This window comes from Salmo salar, chromosome 06, assembly GCF_965601325.2.
Source record: "Salmo salar chromosome 06, fSalSal1, whole genome shotgun sequence".
Taxonomy (NCBI): Eukaryota; Metazoa; Chordata; class Actinopteri; order Salmoniformes; family Salmonidae; genus Salmo; species Salmo salar.
Window position 1 is genome coordinate 40,176,792 of NC_138296.1, and position 25,709 is coordinate 40,202,500.

The window sequence follows — 25,709 nt, forward strand, 5'->3', positions numbered from 1 at the left end:
GTCTTATCCTTCTCATCCTCATAAGAGATTTTAAATTCTCCTCGCCTTCCCATCATTTAGAGAGAATCAACTCCTAAAAATGTTAAATCTATATAATGATATGGTTGGCAACGCTGGTTCAGTACAAATAGGCCCACCTGGACTGCTGAGTTTTAATGCTTGAGACCCATGGATGTTGAGATCTATCGTTGTACACAGGCACGCACACACACACACACACACACAGACAGACACACACAGACAGACACACACACACACACACACACACACACACACACACACACACACACACACACACACACACACACACACACACACACACACACACACACACACACACACACACACACACACACACTCATAAACATGTTCACAGTCAAAATTGACAAAATAAACATGATTCAAAATGAACATTAGAGGGTGATGCTATGGGTTAAAGTCATTTTAGACAAATGCAAAGAGCATGAACCTTCTGGCCAGAGGGAGAGAATGAGAACAGAGGGAGAGAGTGAGAACAGAGGGAGAGAGTGAGAACAGGGGGAGAGAGTGAGAACAGAGGGAGAGAGTGAGAACAGAGGGAGAGAGTGAGAACAGAGGGAGAGAGTGAGAACAGAGGGAGAGAGTGAGAACAGAGGGAGAGAGTGAGAACAGAGGGAGAGAGTGAGAACAGAGGGAGAGAGTGAGAACAGAGGGAGAGAGTGAGAACAGAGGGAGAGAATGAGAACAGAGGGAGAGAGTGAGAACAGAGGGAGAGAGTGAGAACAGAGGGAGAGAGTGAGAACAGAGGGAGAGAGTGAGAACAGAGGGAGAGAGTGAGAACAGAGGGAGAGAGTGAGAACAGAGGGAGAGAGTGAGAACAGAGGGAGAGAGTGAGAACAGAGGGAGAGAGTGAGAACAGAGGGAGAGAGTGAGAACAGAGGGAGAGAGTGAGAACAGAGGGAGAGAGTGAGAACAGAGGGAGAGAGTGAGAACAGAGGAAGAGAGTGAGAACAGAGGGAGAAAGAGGAAGGAGAAAATGCAGATTTCAGCTCCGTATCTACTTCACAGAGTGCAGCAGAGCATGAGAGGGAGAGAGAGAGGGATGGAAAAAGAGGGAGAGAGACACAGGCTGACCGACCAGCTCTATGCCTGAGAGGACTTCTGGTCTCTTTTCTCTTGCCTTGCCTGGTCTGGCTTGGGGATAAAACAGAAACATGCTGCCTCCTTGAGAAATGGGTCATGTATTGTCTTCACCTACCTCAGAAATATCCTCCAGCACCCAGGACTGTAGATAGTGACAGGGGAGTGAGTGGAGAGATGGAGAGAGAGAAGAGAGCTTTAGATGAATGTGTTAATACAGTATATTTCCTCAGCATTGCCATTAGCCACTTTGCTGCTGCCACTATGACCGCACACAATGACTCAACATCACTTTGACTCTTCCTTTCAGGCAGGAGCCTAAGCTATTATTCACAACCACATATCATACTGTATGTATCCAGGGACAGGCTGGAAGGAGAACTGTACTGTACCCTGATGGTACTGTTACTTGGATTCATGGGTAATGCCAGAGCTTCCTTGTGGTCTCTCTCTCTCTCTCTCTCTCTCTCTCTCTCTCTCTCTCTCTGGTAAATGTAGGGGTGTACACTGTGCATCTGAGGGCAACAGCAGGAAGCCGGAACTCCAACTCTCCACTTTGCTATAGGAGGGACGTCTTACACTGGTTTTACCCTATACAGTAACCTACTGTACCCTGTACATGGCACTCATAATGACAGGTGTAATGTTCCACACGCCATGTCATGTATTGAGATTGACGTAGCATAAACAATTAGGGTTAGTGAAGAGGATACAGCATGTGCCAAGTGCAGTAGACTGCCAAGATTCCAGCCCTATCATATGTAGTTAAGTAACACTTGAGCCATTCATAGGTAATTATAGGCAAGGACGTGGCTTGTTGTTGGATGTAACTTTGGAAAGCGGTGAAATTTGAAAGTGAAGTTGAGCGCTATTACTGAGGAGGAAGAGCGGAAGCGGGTAGCGCAGGGCAGAGTGTTCTATTATTCATACCGTGTTCAGGATGGCCAGAGGCCACTAGCTCTGGCTGTGAAAAACTAGGAGAATCCGAGGGCCACCAGAATCCTGATGCACACACACACACACACCATTAAAATATTTGCATGCGTATTTCTGTAAACCCCAATTCTGGGAAATCCCTTCGAATTACATTGGCACCTTAATGTACAAATTAGAAGCGGATGAGAGCTAAATCGATGGCATTACGTTGTTTTGACAATCACCATCCGGCTCTTACACAACGCAATATCAGCCCCAATCAGCGTTGGTGTGCAGTTAACAAGGAAGTCGATTATGGCAATGCGTTCCGTTAAATGTCACCGCTCTCTCGCGTTCCGTGTATCTGTCATTCTACTGAAAATCCATACAGAGCAGCAAACAACAGTCTAGTCAATGCAGCCCCCCTCTCCCTCTCCCGCACACTTTCTCTCTCTCACGCACACATGCACGCCCGGGCGAGCTGGGCTGCAGCAGAGTGGTACTTCTTTGAATCAGTTGCCAAAGCATCGATGTGCTGCTCCTAGCGTCGTCACCTTGCAAGCACAGAAGTCACCTTCCAACCTCTGCGACTTTCTGCCCCTGTCATTAGCTACTATACCATTGAGTCCAGTGCTCATTTACAGGTTAAAGGCATTGCTTTTTTCTAACAAACATATCGTGCGTGAAATATTTTGTATTTGATTCAGCGTTCACTGTCAAAAATCTGCGGTCCACTGATCGGTGTTGGTCATAAGGGAGGAGGAGGAGGCGCGAGTCCAAACCGTACATCGCTGATCATTGTAGCCTACCGAGCTAGAGGGCTACTCTGCGTCCGTGTGCGGAATTAACCCAGCGCACAGACCAGCTGGTGATGAGGTTCGTCGTGTACACTCGACAGAGCATTGACAGAATCCCTCTCGAGCTGAAGAAACCGCCCCAATAAGGACACAGGCAAGAGGCGAAGAGCAACCGAAGAGCTGGTGTCGGCTGGAACGCTGTCATTTCGGCAAGAATGCATCTCTTCAGTGCCATGTTCCTACTAGTGATGTTAGCTGCCATGTCCAGTGAGGTAAGAACACGCGTACATCTCATATTTAAAATGCTGTTTAATTTGTTAACGTTGTCTAAATGCCGGCTATTGGGGGTACAGAATACATATTCGAGGACTTGCTTGTGTCTATTAGACATATGCCAATGTGCTTAAAATCACTACTTGAGTAAGTGTGAAGAAAATCACGTTTAGTGGAATGAGTGTTTAATACACAAATGTATTAGTGCGAACGTGCCACACAATGACTCCAAATATGATTTTAGATGATTCCTCTGTATTATTTTTCCCCAGTCGTAAGGAAAATGTGTAGGCTAGTCAAATCTCACATCTGCGGCCGTCTGGCCTGGAATACAGCAGCATGGATTCAGAGGGGCAGGACAGAGAGAAAGTTGAGAGAGGAAGCGACAGAAAGGCTCTTGGGCTTCTCTGAGCAACAGAAGTCTATATTATGCCGGCACTGTACATCACGGTCGAGCGAGCTTGTGCACAATCCAAGTGTGATTTGCGAATGTGTGGACACACGTGTCAGGTTCAGTGTTAGTAAGAGGATTGTAAATGAGTGCTTTTCTAATGCCTCTTCAAACGCTAACCTATGTTCCGTGGTGAATGGACATGTCTGTAGGCCTATGTCCTGGAGTCATGTATTTGCGGCTATGTTGGACCAGAGAAGCACTAAGCACAGACCTTTCCCTGAAACGATGAGCTCTAAAGTGACAGTTGTAAATTGAAGTGAAGGAAGGTAAATTATCTGACCCAGAAAACATTTGAAAGTCCAAGAGATGGGAATAATTTGTTATTGCGGCTTCAGCTGTCAGGCAAAATACGTTCTAGAACATGTTTACATGCTTAATTCAAAAGTCAAATATTTAAAAAAGGTGGACATTTCAAAAATATGTCTGTACTAACTGATACTGTAGCTCATAAAATACAGTATGTTCGATTTGACGTTGAAGTCTATGCGGCCGGTTTCAGCACCATGGACAGCGCTTCAGAGTGCCTTTGCCTAAAAACAGGGTTAGTGCTATTCGGTAATCCTTGGGACGACCCTAAACCCTTAACCCCAACCCTTAATCTTAATGATAACCCCTACCTAAGGCTAATAGTTGGGACTTCCCAATGATCCCAGGTTTTAGTTGGGACTTCCCAAAGTGTAACAGTTTCCAAACCCTTTGTTTTGTTCTCACAATCACCGGGTAACACATTAATGGTCAAGAGTAAAGCTTGGGATGGACCAACAGTTGAAATAATATTCTCTGGCATGCCAGGCCTGACCCCCAAGTGTAGAATGTTATGTCCATCATTTTGCTGAGTAGATATGCCCCCTGAGAGTATCCTGACCATCACTCATGTTGGGGCAGGATTGATCAAATATCTTTTGAACCCCCAAGAATGTTCTGAGAATGATATGACTGTATTAACCATATAGATCAACAGCTGCAGATTAATACAGTATTTTGACTGTGTGCAAACCATGAAATGAAAACGTCTGCTGTAGTTCATTTCTAGTACACAGTAGCACTGAGAGAACATCCTGCTCTCCAGAACGACTATGTTGTCTACTACAGAAGTGTGCCATGTTAACTGCCATGTCTACGTGCTGCGATGAGACTTGAGCTGACCTTTTCCCAGAAATGGATCCGATGCTACCTGTCCTGAGGCCATGCTCCTTTCAAACGGTGGCGGTGACAATGAGACCCTACTGAGAGGAGCAGGTGGTGCTGTCAGTGACAGGAATGGATGTGCAGAGCACAGCCAGCGGTATCTCAGTGTAACACAAGACTTCATCTCTGTCCTTGTGCTCTCTCTCTCTCTCTGTCTGTCTGTCTGTCTGTCTGTCTGTCTGTCTGTCTGTCTGTCTGTCTGTCTGTCTGTCTGTCTGTCTGTCTGTCTGTCTGTCTGTCTGTCTGTCTGTCTGTCTGTCTGTCTGTCTGTCTGTCTGTCTGTCTGTCTGTCTGTCTGTCTGTCTGTCTGTCTGTCTGTCTGTCTGTCTGTCTGTCTGTGTGTGTGTGTGTGTGTGTGTGTGTGTGTGTGTGTGTGTGTGTGTGTGTGTGTGTGTGTGTGTGTGTGTGTGTGTGTGTGTGTGTGTGTGTGTGTGTGTGACCAACTGATGGAGAACTCGGTCCTGTTCAGTAGTGACAAAGCGTTTGGAAACAGACTGAAATGGGGACCTACTACCTGGACCTGTCCTATTTTCCTTTGGAAAAATATTTTGCTGTGGTATGCCCCCCAGTGCTTAGGAAAACCCTGGTTTGCGTGTCATATGAAACCCCCTGCGGAGAGACTTCTTTAGCCGTCTGTTTCACCCACTCCAACATGGTCCGTTACAGTGGTGCCCCGTCTAGCGCTGACGCTCATTGGAGTCAGAGGGCAGGAGACAGTAGGCAGGTGAGCACCCAACCATAAGGCATAAGGACCTGAGGATGTGTGTGTCCCAGACTTACTCTCAGGAGATACAATCATCTCTCTATCAGTGGAACTGTTTCCCCGCCTCCAATGGCTCATAATTGGCCTTGGGGGACAATTTGTTGTAAGTGTTTACATTAAATATTTATCAACCCCACAGAGGAAAAAAAAAATATGGCGCCACCCATTTCCCTAACATAGCCTCGCTCTGCAGACATAAATAATGGATTAACTCTTCTGGCCTCATCTTCCGACTGATAGGAAGTCTCTCTACACTGGAGGAGTTTGGATATCTCACTCATATGTACACAACTTCTCCACACACAGTCTTGGCCCTACATTAAATATGCACTATGCTTTAATGAGACACATGCACTCGCTGGCTCTCTGCATGTGTTTGTTAAGTACCACAATACCCCAGGAGTCCTGACAGCCAGTGATACAGACGGGCACCTGCTCGACCTTGGCGCTGCCTCTGTATGTACGCCGTTGTTATGGGGTATGTTGCATCACAAGATGACTGACACCATGCATGCACTTTGCAAATGTGCGTCTGTGTAGCAGTTCATATTTATGCATGATAATCTTTGAATTCTACTTGTGGGCTGAGCAGAGAATAAATGTATATTTCAGCAGATAAAATGGACGGTAATTATGCTGTTTAGAGAAAATTGCACAGCAATGAAATATAATTGAAAATGACAGCACAATACATATATATTTAAGGTTTATTTGAAATTGGACACATTTGCAGCTAAAAGCTGAATTGCAGCTTACATAGGTCTACGTAAGTAAATCAAACAAAACATGTGAGATGCAGTACACAATATCACAGTTAAGGCAAGGCACCACACCCTAATAGGGTCATGTTTTCCCTTATTCATGTCACATTGAACTTCTACCATTTAAATAAAAGCACCAATCTACATTTTTTTTGTATTACAACATTTCTGAAATATTGTATTAAAATATGCAAACTGAGGCAATATCTAATTAGATCTGCTCATATTTCCAGGACTGGACTTTGAGCAGATTATGGATATATACTTTTTAAAATCTTTCTATCTGTAAATTATTAAACCATGTGGGTAAACAGCATTTTTGGTGAAAAAGAAAGAAGGAAATGTTATCTAAAATCTATATTTGACAACATATGAACAATTCCCTCTGTAAAAGTCTGGGGAATATATCTCAGTATAACCACACAACATTTGGTGAATGCAGGTGCGTCTAAAGCTGAGATGAATTACTTAGCGTGTGGGAAGAGTCTGACTTTCAGGAAATGGTAGTTAAAGAGAAGTACAAGGAATTTTGTCTACCAATCACCAAACACCTATTTAGAACTAATCATAATCTCTTCAAAGTAAGTTACTACATGTAAAAAAGTTTTAGAACGTTCTCTATGAAATGGGCTTTTAGATTATGTGTGATATTCATTTGAAATCTCAAAATGTACACTACCGTTCAAAAGTTTGGGGTCATTGAGAAATGTCTTTGTTTTTCAAAGAAAAGCTCATTTTTTTGTCCATTAAAAAACATCAAATTGATCAGAAATACAGTGTAGACATTGTTAATGTTGTAAATGACTATTGTAGCTGGAAACGGCAGATTTTTTATGGAATATCTACATAGGCGTACAGAGGCCCATTATCAGCAACCATCACTCCTTTGTTCCAATGGCCCGTTGTGTTATCTAATCCAAGATTATCATTTTAAAAGGCTAATTGATCATTAGAAAACCCTTTTGCAATTATGTTAGCACAGCTGAAAACTGTTGTTCTGATTAAAGAAGCAGTCTAGTTGAGTATTTGGAGCATCAGCATTTGTGGGTTCGATTACAGGCTCAAAATGGCCAGAAACAAAGACCTTTCTTCTGAAGCTCATTAGTCTATTCTTGTTCTGAGAAATTAAGGCTATTCCATGCGAGAAATTGCCAAGAAACTGAAGATCTCGTACAACGCTGTGTACTACTCCCTTCACAGAACAGCGCAAACTGGCTCTAACAAGATTAGAAAGAGGAGTGGGAGGCCCCAGTGCACAACTGAGCAAGAGAACAAGTACATTAGAGTGTCTAGTTTGAGAAACAGATGCCTCACAAGTCCTCAACTGGCAGCTTTATTAAATAGTACCCGCAAAACACCAGTCTCAACGTCAACATTGAAGAGGCGACTCTGGGATGCTGGACTTTTAGGCAGAGAAGGACTTCTGGACTTCTGGAATTCTGTGTCTGTGTTCATTTTGCCCATCTTCATATTTTCTTTTCATTGGCCAGTGTGAGATATGGCTTTTTCTTTGCAACTCTCTCTTGTCTGAGGCAGCCATTTGTTGTAATCCTGGAATTTTGCAAGCTTCTGGGCAAAGGATCTGCAGAGGTGGGTGCGGCGGGACTGCAAGGACAGGTCATTAGGTGTAGGTGGGGCCCATGATGATTTTGGTTGCACGTCGTTGGATCTTCTCCAGTTGGTTGTGTTGCTGGGCTGTGAGACCTGGGTGCCATACTGGAGCGGCGTACTGGAGCACTGAACGGACAAAGCAGGTGTATACTGTCAGAAGGCCTTTGGGGGGAGATTGAAGTGGCAAAGATGGTTCATCATGAAGAGCCTTTGGTGTAGATGTGGAGAAGTGTGTGTCCCATTTTAGGTTTATTATATATATATATATTTTAAATGGTCCTATTGTAGGCTAGCTTGGAATGTCACACCAGGCGCTTTGGCGCTGGACACCAATTCAAGTGTGTGGCCAGATATGAATAATGGCGGATGTGGGTCAGGATTGTGACATCATGTTTCCATGTAAAAATTTCAATTTATATAATAATGGTAATATTTTCTAAATTATATTTAATATTATGTAAATACTTTGTTCTAATTTGTATGGTTCTTTGATTTGCTAAATATCTAATGTGTTTTTAAAACAGGTACTTTGATGAGTAGTAGAATTACATTTCTGGAGACGTTTTTAAATCAAATCAAATCAAATTTATTTATATAGCCCTTCTTACATCAGCTGATATCTCAAAGTGCTGTACAGAAACCCAGCCTAAAACCCCAAACAGCAAGCAATGCAGGTGTAGAAGCACATTTCAGTAGCTTGAGTTAATGCAGGTTTAGGGATAATTTCAGTAGCTAGTTAATGCAGGTTTAGAGATAATTTCAGTAGCTTGAGTTAATGCATGTTTAGGGATCATTTCAGTAGCTAGTTAATGCCGGTTTAGGGATAATTTCAGTAGCTTGAGTTAATGCAGGTTTAGGGATCATTTCAGTAGCTAGTTAATGCAGGTTTAGGGATCATTTCAGTAGCTTGAGTTAATGCAGGTTTAGGGATAATTTCAGTAGCTAGAGTTACTGCAGGTTTTAAAGATCATTTCAGTAGCTAGAGTTAATGCAGATTTTAAAGACCATTTCAGTAGCTAGAGTTAATGCAGGTTTAAATATAATTTCTGTTCCTAGAGGTTATGCAGGTGTAAGGATCATTTATTTTCCTAGATGTAATGCAGGTTCTCAGCCAGTTCATGACACTTATCCAATTGAAACAATTAGGGGCTTGATTGGTGGACTGAGTGTGCTGCTGACATTGGGGTGACGTCTCAGAAATATGATTGCATGGAAATGTACGACAACAGAAAGCCAAAAAATATACTTAGTACAAAACATCGATCCCTTATTGTTGTCACTTGTTAAATCCACTTAAGTCAGTGTCGATGAAGGGGAGGAGACGGGTTATGTAACGCGGGTCGTATAAAGGGGACCAAGGCGCAGTGTGTATAGTGCTCATATTTACTTTTAATGAATATACTTTAACAAAACAACAAAACGACCGACAACAGTTCCGTCAGGTGACATACACTAAACAGAAAACAACTACCCACAAAACCCAGGAAGAAAAACCCCTACTTAAATATGATCTCCAATCAGAGGCAACGAGGACCAGCTGCCTCCAATTGGAGATCACCCCAAAAAAACAACAATATAGAAATAGAAAACCTAGAACATAAACATAGAAATAGAAAACAGAAAAACACAAAACACCCCCTGTCACGCCCTGACCTACTCTACTATAGAAAATGACATCTTACTAGGGTCAGGACGTGACAGTACCCCCCCCCCCAAAGGTGCAGACTCCGAATGCAACAAACCAACAACAAAAAAATACAAAACAAAAGGGAGGGTAGGGAGGGTGATAATTGTCTATGGCGGCTCAAATGCAGTCCACATAACCTTAACCTCCAGCATAGGAGGCGGCTCCGGTTCTGGGCGTACTCCCAGCTCCACCGGCTGATCCTTCTGCTTTATTACCACCTGACCGTGGATCGTCGTCGAAGGAACCGGACTGTAGATCATTGCTGGGGGTTCTGGGCTGCAGGCCGTCGCTGGGGGTTCTGGGCTGCAGGCCGCCGCTGGGGGTTCTGGGCTGCAGGCCGCCGCTGAAGATTCTGGGCTGCAGGCCGCCGCTGGAGGTTCTGGGCTGCCGGCCGCCACTGAAGACTCCAGGCTGCGGACCGCCGCTGAAGACTCCGGGCTGCGGACCTCCGCTGGAGGCCCCGGGCTGCGGACCGTCGCTGGAGGCTCCGGGCTGCGGACCGTCGCTGGAGGCTCCGATCTGGGGAGCGTCGATGGAGGCTCCGGACTGGGGAGCGTCGATGGAGGCTCCGGACTGGGGAGCGTCGCTGGAGGCTCCGGACTGGGGAGCGTCGCTGGAGGCTCCGGACTGAGGAGCGTCGCCGGAGGTTCCGGACTGGGAGGCGTCATACTAGGTACCGGACTAGTGACCGTTGCTGCTGGCTCCATGCCATGGATCATCTCTACAGGTTCCGCGCCCTGGATCATCACTGGAGGCTTCTTACCATGGATCATCTCTACAGGTTCCGCGCCCTGGATCATCACTGGAGGCTTCTTACCATGGATTATCTCTACAGGTGCCGGGCCATGGATTATTCCTACAGGCTTCGTGCCATGGTTTGTCCCTACAGGCTCCGGACCATTTATAATACCTCCAGGCTTTTTGCCAAGGATTACCTCTTCAGGCTTTGTGCCATGGAATATCCCTACAGGCTCCGGGCCATGGATCATCACTAGAGGCTTAGTGCCATGGATCATCTCTACAGGCGTCGGACCATCGATTATCACTGGAGGCTTTGTACGTGGAGCAGGAACCGGCCTCACCGGACTGGGGAGACGCACTGAGGACCGAGTGCTCAAAGCAGGCACCAGCCGTACTGGGTTATGGATGCGCACTGGAGGGAGAGTGCAAAGAACAGGCACAGGACGTACTGTGCTATGGAGGCGCACTGGAGAGAGAGTGCGAGAGGCAGGCACATGCTCACCACAAAAAGCACGGTGAATTGGCTCAGGTCCCAGTCCTGGCCCAGCCAAACTACCCATGTGGGCCCCCCCCAAAAAAAAATATTTTTGGGGGCTGCCTCTCATTCTTCCCAGGTAGGCTCCGATATCGCTCAATTACCTGGCCCCAAGTCCAGTCTCTCCTCTCAATTCACCCGCCCTGACCTGCTCTACTATAGAAAATTACATCTTACTAGGGTCAGGACGTGACAGGTTAAATAAGGATTTTTTGAGCCTCGAGACAATTGAGACATGGATTGTGAATGTGTGCCATTCAGAGGGTGAATGGGCAAGACAAAAGTGCCTTTGAACGGGGTATGGTAGTAGGTACCAGGCGCACTGGTTTGAGTGTGGCAAGAACTGCAACGCTGCTGGGTTTTTCACGGTCAACAGTTTCCCGTGTGTATCAAGAATGGTCCACCACCCAAAGGACATCCAGCCAACTTGACACAACTGTGGGAAGCATTGGAGTCAACATGAGCCAGCATCCCTATGGAACGCTTCCGACACCTTGAGTCCATGCCCCAACAAATTGAGGCTGTTCTGAGTGCAGCTCAATATTAGGAAAGTGTTCCTAATGGTTGGTATACTCAGCTCAGTGTATGTTCCTTCATTAAAATGTTTCATTTGAAACGTTATCAAAAACACAGTAAGCGCTTAGCAAGTCTTTGCAGATGTAAAATCCAGATCAGAGTCGTCAACCCCACAATCAAATCTAATTATTAAATGACTTTGAACTAAACAGAGGGCTCGGGAAGTAGAGCTTTGGGGGGTCTTGAGAGACTTCAGTGTTTCTATAATTATTTTTGTTTAATCAGTGGCTGTCGGCTGAGGGCAGGACATCTTTACATGTACTTGAAACAACCTGTGAACACAACGCTGCTTACTTATTGATATGAGAGCATGAGTGCAGTGTAGTGTTCCCATAGGAACGACCGGTGCAGACAGTGGGGTGTATTTACTGTTTGAAACAGTCTGGCCTTGAAGGCTGTGAGTGATGGAAGTTACCACTTGCTTTGGTGTTTTTCCCTGTTCAAACGCCGAGCGCAGTGGGCGAGAACGCCTAATTGGCTGTCATTCTCAAAGAGGAAGACAAAACTTCGGTAAATAATTCAAAAGCTTTATTTCCATCCGTAATTTGTTCTATCCCCTGGCACCAGGGAGGCCGATAAACAATTGGCTGAAATAGACTGGCTGTTTAGGACTATTTAAAATGCTCCTCCTTGTTTGAGATGGAAATGATGTTTGCTAGCTACCCATTAGAGTGAAGATAGCAGTTCACAGAAATGTACAGTATGTCTCACTTTACTTCAAAAATAAGTTGAGTTGATTATATTTAAGAAGCCAATTTCAATTGAATTGAAATGCAGATTACGCTGCAAAGGAGTAGAAAAGCAGAGTAGAAAAGCATTGTTGATTTAGTGAAATGTTCTGCATGCAGCCTTTGTCTGCAGAGTCACATTCAGGGTTTTCTATTACCCTGGCATTTTGAGCAGAGACAAAACTCACACAGAGCCAATCATAGTTGTACAGGACAATCTTTTGGCGTTTAATTGGTCCAACACAGACATTGAGAGGACACGCAGGACAGAACTTGGCCCAATCAGAGGGCAGCAGGACAAACAGCTGGCATGGCTGTCGTCCAATCCCGATCAGCTCCCAGCTGACCTGGTAGTGGGACCCCGTGCCGGGAAATCTCCTTTTTTGGTGCTTGTCCAATGAGAGGAAGCAGCATGATGACCATTTAAACCCCTCCCTGGGCTCTGCGGAGGCTGCTGTGATTGAACCACTCACAGGCTAAATTCCTGTCCTTGTCTCCGGGCCAGGAGGCAACTACACAATCATCTTACCAAAACAACACGGACACATAAACCTTATAAAACCACTCCTTTTTAACTTTCCTGGGCAATGAAATGGTTTACAATCAGTGAACCTGGGCTGTTAAAATTCCTATAAATTGCGGTGGAAGTGACAGAGAGAGCAGTTGGACGGCATTCAAATAGAGAGAGAGAGTGAGAGAGAGGGAAGGGGCATTGAAGTAAGAGAGAGAGTCCTCCTTGCATTGCTCTGGGGACCCAAGGACGCTGGTAGGCAGGCCGCGCAGGGCGGACGGACAGTACGTGCTCTGCCTAGCAGCAGCCTAAACCTCCCAGCCAGCCACACAGGGAATTAGACAAATGAAAAGCTGCGGGAGTGAGGGGTTTAAATCTCCCAGGGAGAGGAGTGGACACGCACAAGTCTCGGCCTGCATTATGGCTCCTCAACCTGGAGGAGACGACACCCCGGACACTGGACCCACACTGGATCCTCTCTCCATCCTCCATCCCCCTCTGTATGGGCTGTGCCAATGGAAGTGGATGGAGTGGAATGAAGTGGGCTAGTAGGCACATACACACAGACAATTAGAGAGATATACAGTATACAGCTAACACACATACTCACTGATTGGTGAGATGGTGCCTCTTGTCCTGTGCAGTGATATGTACACCTAATTATAATGTTGTGGTGGGTGACAGACAGAAACAATCATGTTGAGCAGCATGTGGGCGAACAAACAGGCAGTGAAAGATTGATTAGTCTCACGCCCGCCACCACATTCACGTGCTCTCTTCATTTAGAGTCATACATCGAAGTATACCGCTTCACAGTCTGTGGTGGATAATGAGCTAGCATTGTGTTTGATTCATGGCTGCTTGAGGAGATTGAATAGTGTGCGCTTTAGTGTCATAGCTGATTACTGTAGAGCTTGAAGCAGCGCCAGCTAATGAGACTGTACTGTGTGTGCCAGAATTGTTGTAGCGTAAGGAGGTTATGTCACAAGGAGAGTCTGTTCAAGGAGGGGTGGGAGGAGAAGGAGGTGTTGTGCTGGATGCTCCTCAGTTCCTCCTAATGTGTCAGGCTCTTTCATGTCTTCTTATCCACCATGAGAGGAGTGTGTGTTTTTGTGTGCGCGCGTAAATGCTTGTGTTTACTTGTGTGTGTATGTGTGTTTACTTGTGTGTGTGTGTGGGTGGGGTGAGGTGTGTGTGTGTGTGTGTGTGTGTGTGTGTGTGTGTGTGTGTGTGTGTGTGTGTGTGTGTGTGTGTGTGTGTGTGTGTGTGTGTGTGTGTGTGTGTGTGTGTGTGTGTGTGTGTGAGTCTGTGGGTGTACCTCTTCTACAAAGTAGGTCAGTAGACAGAATGGACACTGCTGACCAGGGAGTGATATCAGTGTGATGCTGGGCTGAGGTACAGGAAGGGGAGTGTTATTAGTGTGATGCTGGGCTGACGTACAGGAAGGGGAGGGATATTAGTGTGATGCTGGGCTGAGGTACAGGAAGGGCAGTGATATCAGTGTGATGCTGGGCTGAGGTACAGGAAGGGGAGTGATATCAGTGTGATGCTGGGCTGAGGTACAGGAAGGGGAGTGATATCAGTTTGATGCTGGGCTGACGTACAGGAAGGGGAGGGATATTAGTGTGATGCTGGGCTGAGGTACAGGAAGGGGAGTGATATCAGTGCAACGCTGGGCTGAGGTACAGGAAGGGGAAAGGGGAATGATATCAGTGTGATGCTGGGCTGAGGTACAGGGAGGGCAGTGACATTAGTGTGATGCTGGGCTGAGGTACAGGAAGGGCGGTGATATTAGTGTGATGCTGGGCTGAGGTACAGGAAGGGCAGTGATATCAGTGTGATGCAGGGCTGAGGTACAGGAAGGGCAGTGTTATTAGTGTGATGCTGGGCTGGGGTACAGGAAGGGCAGTAATATTAGTGTGATGCTGGGCTGAGGTACAGGAAGGGCAGTGATATTAGTGTGATGCTGGGCTGAGGTACAGGAAGGGGTGATATCAGTGTGACGCTGGGCTGAGGTACAGGAAGGGCAGCGATATTAGTGTGATGCTGGGCTGAGGTACAGGAAGGGCAGTGTTATTAGTGTGATGCTGGGCTGAGGTACAGGAAGAGCAGTGTTATTAGTGTGATGCTGGGCTGAGGTACAGGAAGAGCAGTGTTATTAGTGTGATGCTGGGCTGAGGTACAGGAAGGGCAGTGATATAAGTGTGATGCTGGGCTGAGGTACAGGAAGGGAAGTGATATAAGTGTAATGCTGGGCTGAGGTACAGGAAGGGCAGTGATATTAGTGTGATGCTGGGCTGAGGTACATGAAGGGCAGTGATATCAGTGTGACGCTGGGCTGAGGTACAGGAAGGGCAGCGATATTAGTGTGATGCTGGGCTGAGGTACAGGAAGGGCAGTGTTATTAGTGTGATGCTGGGCTGAGGTACAGGAAGAGCAGTGTTATTAGTGTGATGCTGGGCTGAGGTACAGGAAGGGCAGTGTTATTAGTGTGATGCTGGGCTGAGGTACAGGAAGAGCAGTGTTATTAGTGTGATGCTGGGCTGAGGTACAGGAAGGGAAGTGATATAAGTGTGATGCTGGGCTGAGGTACAGGAAGGGCAGTGATATTAGTGTGATGCTGGGCTGAGGTACATGAAGGGCAGTGATATCAGTGTGACGCTGGGCTGAGGTACAGGAAGGGCAGCGATATTAGTGTGATGCTGGGCTGAGGTACAGGAAGGGCAGTGTTATTAGTGTGATGCTGGACTGAGGTACAGGAAGAGCAGTGTTATTAGTGTGATGCTGGGCTGAGGTACAGGAAGGGAAGTGATATAAGTGTGATGCTGGGCTGAGGTACAGGAAGGGCAGTGATATTAGTGTGATGCTGGGCTGAGGTACAGGAAGGGGATTGATATCAGTGTGATGCTGGGCTGAGCTATAGGAAGGGCATCGATATCAGTGTGACGCTGGGCTGAGGTACAGGATGGGCAGTATTATCAGTGGGCTGAGGTACAGGAAGGGCAGTATTATCAGTGGGCTGAGGTACAGGAAGGGCAGCGATATTAGTGTGATGCTGGGCTGAGGTACAGGAAGGGCAGTGTTATTAGTGTGATGCTGGACTGAGGTACAGGAAGAGCAGTGTTATTAGTGTGATGCTGGGCTGAGGTACAGGAAGGGAAGTGATATAAGTGTGATGCTGGGCTGAGGTACAGGAAGGGCAGTGATATTAGTGTGATGCTGGGCTGAGGTACAGGAAGGGGATTGATATCAGTGTGATGCTGGGCTGAGCTATAGGAAGGGCATCGATATCAGTGTGACGCTGGGCTGAGGTACAGGAAGGGCAGTATTATCAGTGGGCTGAGGTATAGGAAGGGCAGTGTCGTGTCTTTGGCATCATTAAAACGGAAGACATGTTTATCAAATAACTCTCTGTAATTATTATTACGCAATTAAACTGATTAATCGTGTAACTGTAATTAACTAGGAGGTCGGGGCACCAAGGAAAATATTCAGATTACAAAGTTATAATTTTCCTAATATAACTTTCAGATATCATAATATCTGATCACTGAGTCTTCTGATTTAATGACGTATTCTTTACCTCGTCAGTCTCATTCCAAACGTCGTAAATTGTTGGTTATCTTTACGAACCCTGGCTAACAAGTTGAATCAGCAATACAAAATTGGGTTTAATTATTTATTTACCAAATACCTAAACTAATCACACAGAATTACATATACACAGAATACAAATTATGTCATACAGAAAACGTCCCTGGTGGACGCAACCTGTATGAGGCTTGTTACACAAAGAGAGGGGTTGGGCTTGAATGAAAGAGCGGGAAGACTGAGAAACAAAGGGAGAAGCTGTGCTATCGTAAATACAGAATCTTATGCATTCTAAATTACCGCCCATTTGGAAAAGGAAAATGCAATAAATATTTACTCTGAGCTGCGCTTCGGTAGGTTGGTCGTAGATGCTGGCCGGGTTGTCCAACAGAGATCTTCCTGTCCTCGGAAGAATGTCTCTGGTGGTAAATTGGATACGTTGTAGTATCTTCGTTGTGTGTTAGACTGGATCTGTCGTCCGTCCTTTACTAGCCCACGTTTACAGCGGCTGCTGCTAACTCAACGGCTAGGAAGTATCACTTCTGTAGTGAATAAGAGTTCCAAGTTCATACCATTCACAACCAAAGCTCATGCCGAGGTTGGCTTAGTTCTGTTCTTGACATGTGAGTCCTTTTAACGCAGAGGCTGCAGACCTCACGTACCCGGAACAGGCTGGTTACCTTTTCGTCAAAGGCTTATATAGAGGAGAGGGAGAAGGGTGTGTTTCATCGTTTAAGCAGGGCACTTTCCTTATGAAAACCCAATTCTCTCATTTGGAAGCTTTAATTACATTTCATCTTCTAACAAACAGTTTCAATATCAAACATTTAAATTGCACAACAATTCCATGTGAATTTGATAACTAGAATGTGTAGACTTTCCCAGGTACAGTTTATGTCGTCCTGTCATCAGTCATAATGTCTCAGATGACAACCGAACTGACATCCATACTCATTAAGTTCCAACGCATATTTCCAACTGGTTCTATTACCGAAATATGGTTCCTTTCCCCCACTTGTTTGATGTTCCCAGACTCTCTATGTTTAACAAGGCTATTTGAGAGTAGGGTCAGAGAGAGAGAGGAAGGGAGAAAGGTATTTATGGGGGGTCATAAACCTTACCCACAGGCCAACGTCATGACAGCAGTGATAACAGTGTGATGCTGGGCTGAGGTACAGCAAGGGCAGTGATATTAGTGTGATGCTGGGCTGAGGTACAGCAAGGGGAGTGATATTAGTGTGATGCTGAGGTACAGGAAGGGCAGTGATATTACTGTGATGCTGGGCTGAGGTACAGGAAGAGGAGTGATATTAGTGTGACACTGAGCTGAGGTACAGGAAGGGCAGTGATATCAGTGTGACGCTGGGCTGAGGTACAGGAAGAGCAGTGTTATCAGTGTGATTCTGGGCTGAGGTACACGAAGGGCAGTGATATCAGTGTGACGCTGTTCTGAGGTACAGGAAGTGGAGTTATATTAGTGTGACGCTGGGCTGAGGTACAGGAAGGACAGCGATATTAGTGTGATGCTGGGCTGAGGTACAGGAAGAGCAGTGTTATTAGTGAGATGCTGGGCTGAGGTACAGGAAGGGGATTGATATCAGTGTGATGCTGGGCTGAGGTACAGGAAGGGGAGTGATATTAGTGTGATGCTGAGGTACAGGAAGGGCAGTGATATTACCTTGATGCTGGGCTGAGGTACTGGAAGGGGAGTGATATTAGTGTAACACTGTGCTGAGGTACAGGAAGGGCAGTGATATCAGTGTGATGCTGGGCTGAGGTACAGGATGGGCAGTATTATCAGTGTGATTCTGGGCTGAGGTACACGAAGGGCAGTGATATCAGTGTGACGCTGTTCTGAGGTACAGGAAGGGGAGTGATATTAGTGTGATGCTGGGCTGAGGTACAGGAAGGGGAGTGATATTAGTGTGACGCTGGGCTGAGGTACAGGAAGGGCAGTGATCTTGTGTGATGCTGGGCTGAGGTACAGGAAGGGGTGATATCAGTGTGATGCTGAGGTACAGGAAGGGCAGTGATATCAGTTTGACGCTAAGCTGACGTACAGGAAGGGGAGTGATATTAGTATGATGCTGGGCTGAGGTACAGGAAGGGCAGTGATATTAGTGTGATGCTGGGCTGAGGTACAGGAAGGGCAGTGATATTAGTGTGATGCTGGGCTGAGGTACAGGAAGGGCAGTGATATTAGTGTGATGCTGGGCTGAGGTACAGTAAGAGCAGTGATATTAATGTGATGCTGGGCTGAGGTACAGAGGAAGGGCAGTGATATCAGTATGATGCTGGGCTGAGGTACAGGAAGGGCAGTGTTATTAGTGTAATGCTGGGCTGAGGTACAGGAAGGGGAGGGATTTTGCTGTGAGGCAGGGGATAAACAGGTGAGGGATGGGCACTGATCAGCAACGGTCTGGGCTGTGTGTGCATGAGGTCATAGGCCTCCTCGTCCCTCACACTAACACACTGTCCCTGTATGGCGCTCCAAGACGGGGTTGTCTCACAATGTTTCTGCCTTTCTAACGGGTGGTCCAGTGTGGCTCAGTTGGTACAGCGTGGCACTTGAAATACCAGGGTTGTGGCTTCAAATCTCACAGGCGACCAGTACCAAAAAAAAATGAAAATGTATGCACTCACTACTGTAAGTCGCTCTGAATAAGAGTGTATGCGAAGTGACTAACATGTAAATGTAACTACCTGGAGAGAAGGTGTCCCAAACTGACTTTCACACGCAGTATTCTAGATCTGTATCTATCTGGTCTACAGCAGCTCTGACTTTAATATCAGATTTCAGTTATGCTTGATTGAACTTGCCTGGCCACAATTGAGCAAATGAAGTAATCTTAAAAGTGCAAACGCCACCCATCTGGCAAAGTATACACATTTAAAACCCAGGTCTGGTCCCCAGTATGTCCTGAGTGACCGGCTGTCTGGTCATTCTACAGACCAGACTGTTTTCTCCAGACTGACCACTACTGACCCCCTGGGTGTTTCTGAGCTCTCACTGACCTTTTGATTGTTCTGTTACCGCCATGACAGAGCAGCTCAGGGGCCCACTGCTGGCTCCTGAGCGAACCACTGACCAATGGCTTTACTGTGTGTCTCTGACCGTCTCCCCAGGGTGATCCTTATTGGGAGTTTAGCTTCAGAAGGGGTCTACATGCAAAACAAGAACACCAGAGCTGTCTCTTACAGCACATACTGTCTCTTACAGCACATACTGTCTCTTACAGCACATACTGTATATTATAACACATACTGTCTCTTACAGCACATACTGTATATTATAACACATACTGTCTCTTACAGCACATACTGTCTCTTATAGCACATACTGTATATTATAACACATACTGTCTCTTACGGCACATACTGTATATTATAACACATACTGTCTCTTACAGCACATACTGTATATTATAACACATACTGTCTCTTACAGCACATACTGTCTCTTATAGCACATACTGTCTCTTACAGCACATACTGTCTCTTACAGCACATACTGTATATTATAACACATACTGTCTCTTACAGCACATACTGTCTCTTACAGCACATACTGTATATTATAACACATACTGTCTCTTACAGCACATACTGTATATTATAACACATACTGTCTCTTATAGCACATACTGTCTCTTACAGCACATACTGTATATTATAACACATACTGTATATTATAACACATACTGTCTCTTACAGCACATACTGTCTCTTACAGCACATACTGTATATTACAGCAAATTCTGTCTCTTACAGCACATACTGTATATTATAACACATACTGTCTCTTACAGCACATAGTGTCTCTTACAGCACATACTGTATATTATAACACATACTGTCTCTTACAGCACATACTGTCTCTTACAGCACATACTGTATATTATAACACATACTGTCTCTTACGGCACATACTGTAAATTATAACACATACTGTCTCTTACAGCACATACTGTCTCTTACAGCACATACTGTATATTATAACACATGCTGTCTCTTACAGCACATACTGTCCCTTACAGCACATATTGTCTCTTACAGCACATACTGTCTCTTACAGCACATACTGTCTCTTACGGCACATACTGTATATTATAACACATACTGTCTCTTACAGCACATACTGTCTCTTACAGCACATACTGTCTCTTACAGCACATACTGTCTCTTACGGCACATACTGTATATTATAACACATACTGTCTCTTACAGCACATACTGTCTCTTATGGCACATACTGTATATTATAACACATACTGTATCTTACAGCACATACTGTCTCTTACAGCACATACTGTATATTATAGCACATACTGTCTCTTACAGCACATACTGTATATTATAACACATACTGTCTCTTACAGCACATACTGTATATTATAACACATACTGTCTCTTACAGCACATACTGTCTCTTACAGCACATACTGTCTCTTACGGCACATACTGTATATTATAACACATACTGTCTCTTACAACACATACTGTCTCTTACAGCACATACTGTCTCTTACGGCACATACTGTCTCTTACAGCACATACTGTCTCTTACAGCACTTACTGTATATTACAGCACATACTGTATATTACAGCACATACTCCCTCTTACAGCACATACTGTCTCTTACAGCACATACTGTATATTATAACACATCCTGTATATTACAGCAAATTCTGTCTCTTACAGCACATACTGTATATTATAACACATACTGTATATTACAGCACATACTGTCTCTTACAGCACATACTGTATATTATAACACATACTGTCTCTTACGGCACATACTGTAAATTATAACACATACTGTCTCTTACAGCACATACTGTCTCTTACAGCACATACTGTATATTATAACACATGCTGTCTCTTACAGCACATACTATATATTATAACACATACTGTCCCTTACAGCACATATTGTCTCTTACAGCACATGCTGTCTCTTACAGCACATACTGTCTCTTACGGCACATACTGTATATTATAACACATACTGTCTCTTATAGCACATACTGTCTCTTACAGCACATACTGTCTCTTACGGCACATACTGTATATTATAACACATACTGTCTCTTACAGCACATACTGTCTCTTATGGCACATACTGTATATTATAACACATACTGCATCTTACAGCACATACTGTCTCTTACAGCACATACTGTATATTATAACACATACTGTCTCTTACAGCACATACTGTCTCTTACAGCACATACTGTATATTATAACACATACTGTCTCTTACAGCACATACTGTCTCTTACAGCACATACTGTATATTATAACACATACTGTCTCTTACAGCACATACTGTCTTTTACGGCACATACTGTCTCTTACAGCACATACTGCCTCTTACAGCACATACTGTCTCTTAACAGCACATACTGTCTCTTACGGCACATACTGTCTCTTACAGCACATACTGTCTCTTACAGCACATACTGTATATTATAACACATACTGTCTCTTACAGCACATACTGTCTCTTACAGCACATACATTATATTACAGCACATACTGTCTCTTACAGCACATACTGTATATTATAACACATACTGTCTCTTACAGCACGTACTGTCTCTTACAGCACATACTGTATATTATAACACGTACTGTCTCTTACAGCACATACTGTATATTATAACACATACTGTCTCTTACAGCACATACTGTCTCTTACGGCACATACTGTATATTATAACACATACTGTCTCTTACAGCACATACTGTCTCTTACAGCACATACTGTATCTTACAGCACATACTGTATATTATAACACATACTGTCTCTTACGGCACATACTGTATATTATAACACATACTGTCTCTTACAGCACATACTGTATATTATAACACATACTGTCTCTTACGGCACATACTGTATATTACAGCACATACTGTCTCTTACAACACATACTGTATATTACAACATACTGTCTCTTAAAACACATTCTGTATTTTACAGCACATACTGCATATTACAGCACATACTGTCTCTTACAGCACATAGTGTATATTACAACACATACTGTATATTATAACACATACTGTATATTGCAGCACATACTGTATATTATAACACATACTGTATATTACAGTATATTCTGTCTTTAACAGCACGTACTGTATATTTCAACACATACTGTCTCTTACAGCACGCACTGTATATTACAACACATATTGTATATTACAACACATACAATCTCTTGCAGCACATACTATATATTACAACACATACTGTATATTACAGTATATACTGTCTTTAACAGCACGTACTGTATATTACAACACATACTGTCTTTTACAGTACGTACTGTGTATTATAACACATATTGTGTATTACAACACATACTATCTCTTACAGCACATACTATATATTACAACACATACTGTCTCTTACAGCACGTACTGTATATTAAAACACATTGTGTATTACAACACATGCTGTATACTACAACACGCTGTCTCTTACTGCACATGCTATTTATTACAACACATACTGTATATTACAGCACATACTGTATATTACAACACATACTGTATATTACAACACATACTGCATATTACACTTAAAAATATATGTACAGTGAGCTTTGGTGGTCCTTTTATTTTACTTTTTTTTGTGCATTTTACACAGACTCTTTTATAGCAGGCAATCCTTTTTACAGACAACCTTGCTTCTTGGACCACATTCAAAAAACAAATGGTAAACTCTAGAAGTAATTCTGGCCAGTCCTGTATTGTTGGTGTCTACACAACAGCAACACCTAAAGAGGACTGTCATCATCATTCCATCATATATTACCTGTCATTGGTTTGTTTTTTCCATGTGCAGTTACATAATGATTCTAGTAAGTGTAAGCGAATAACCTTTTTCATCCCAATTATATTGATTGACTATCGGCTTACAGAGGGAAGGTTGAGTAGTATCTTTATTCATATGCTCATGTCTCCCCTCCTTAGCTTAGCTGATCAGGCAGGTCAGGCAGGCTGGCTGGTGCTGGTGGGATGAATATCAGCCATACCAGATAGTCTCTCCCTCTACGCTGCAGGCTGCACTGCTCTCAGAGGTCTGTGGAGGATGACTCTAACCCAATGTGACATCCCTCTGACAACACCCTTCCAGAGCTGGGCTGGGCCTCGGCTAAACGCTATACACACTGTGTCCTCTGCTGGCTACTGCTATTACACAAATAGATCAGTGTTTCTCTGGAGACGCAGAGACAATTTAACATGAATAGATGAATATAAACAAACGTTTGAGAGGCGTGTGGTGTAAAAACAAGATGTTGTATTGTCACGTACGCTAGATAGGTGCAGTTTTACATGGTCAGCATAGTACAGAGCCCCTGGAGGAAATTAGGGTTAAGTGCCTTTCAGTTACTGGCCCGACGCTCTAACCGCTAGGCTACTTATACCTGTGTTGGGGTGAGAGTGACAGCTGATGGACAGACAGACAGCCAGGGTGTGGAGGTTTGCGGTCAGCATCTTAGGACAGGCTGACAACCCTGAATAGGGCAACGTGAGGAGTAACCGTAGTAACTACAGCCATGGGGATCACACAGCCTTTTTTTAATGTTGCGGTAAGCATTAAGAACCTCCTGGCCAGTTCTGTACGACCTTGCTTTCCCCTGCTCAATGAATCTTTTATGAGCTTGGCGATGTGGGTTCCTGTGAAGAAGATTGGAATATAAATATGGCAGTTGCGCCTAAAGCCCACAGCTTCTCTCTGTGATACAAAGATTTCATACTCACTAGGAGACGGAGCAGATTGGGCTGCTGCTGTGTGTACCTGACTGCACTGCGGTGCTCTCCTACAGAACCCTCCTCTTTCATCACAAGACACACATTTCTGTATCAGAGTGCTCTCGCATTCCCAACCACAAGACAACATTCCATTTTAAAGTGGAAAGATGTCCTCATTGGAATGGATAGTGGACACACATTTCGTTCCAGACAGCTCATTCAGTACAGTTTTCCACATGGGCACACATTCACAGTACACAGGTTCCATGTCAGAATGTCAGAGAGAAGCTGTTTGATATAAGACGATTTGCAACCGGTACAATGGCCACCAGTCAGCTGAGGATGAGATCTCTAGTGCTGTCTGATTCGGAATCAAAATAAATCAAAACGATACATCCAGACACAAGGAGGAAATCAAAACTGAAACCCCCCCGGGAATGCTGCTGCCTCTCCTTTTCTTTCTCTTTCTCTCTCCCTCCATCCCTCCCTCTCATAGTACTTATACATTTCTTCCCTGGGATTTCTGTATTCTTCACCTTCCATTGTGAGTGTGACAGTGCTTCCCCTCCTGCTGAAAGCTAACTGTCGGAGAGCTTTCATTTTGTGGATGACTGGCGAGTGCTGCATGGCGCTGCGGAGGCGGGCGGGCGGGCGGGTGGCGAGAGGAACCTTTTTATCAATGTGTTTCTGCAGCGGGCGCTCTGTCACAGCCACTCAGTAGGGTCATTGATGAGGGGGGCCTCCCTGACGGAGCCGGGGCCTGAAAGTCGCTAGTCTGTGGATTCAGCCCCTGATCTGTAGCCTGACAGCGCATATCAAGCAGCTCCTCCAGGCTCTTCTCTTCTCCTCTCTGTAGGCCCATGGTTGGGAAGGTAAATAGGTAGCTAGTAGCTATACAGTCAAAGCATATGTTTGATATAGCAATAAAGATAACAAGATGTAGCCAGTCGCGTAAACACACTAGCCTATTCTCTCTGATTTCAACTCTTTGGGACTTCCTCAACATGATAAAACACAGATATTCCCATGTAGTGGTCACTGGCCATGCATACCATAACAGAGAATGCAGCAGCGGCAGCAGACTTGTAATGATGAAGTGGGAACTATTTATCTGCACGGTGGTGTGTGGACAAAAGCTGGATGTTGGACCAAAACAAATACTGTACTAGACACATTCATCATACATTAGAACTAGGGACTGCAAATATGAACAAAAGATGTACCAAGGAAATGTTGTCCCCAGTGGTGTGTTTTCATGGATGCCAAAGGAAGCCAGGCTTCCCCCAAACAATTACTAAGACATTTATTTTTAAAACATAGACAATTATTTTTCTTTCATCTCTCTGTGTTTCATAATTGGCCCGCAATTCACAAGGAGCTGAATGAATAGTCCCGTGTGGCTCAGTTGGTAGAGCATGGTGTTTGCATTGCCAGGTTTGTGGGTTCAATTCCCACAGGGCACCAGTATGGGGAAGAAAAAAAAAATGTATGAAATGTATGCATTCACTACTGTAAGTTGCTCTGGATAAGAGCGTCTGCTAAATGACTAAAATGTAAATGAATCTCACTGGAGAAAGTATCACAGCGAGTGAAACAGCGTCTCTCTGTCTCTGTATGTGTAGCTCATCTATCTGATGCTGCCTGGTCAAAAAGAGTATGACGTTGTTTTCGCCCATAGCACTGAT

General features: G+C 44.6%; 1 protein-coding gene across 1 annotated transcript in view; it reads left to right on the plus strand.

Moving 5' to 3' along the window:
- The first annotated feature begins 2,563 nt into the window (after positions 1-2,563).
- Positions 2,564-25,709, plus strand: part of LOC106607204 (noelin-2) — an 84,934-nt gene continuing 61,788 nt past the window's right edge. The window contains exon 1 of the mRNA XM_014203918.3: positions 2,564-3,103. Within this exon, the coding sequence (XP_014059393.1) occupies positions 3,047-3,103 (57 nt within the window). The 5' untranslated portion in view covers positions 2,564-3,046. The remainder of the gene's footprint in view (positions 3,104-25,709) is intronic.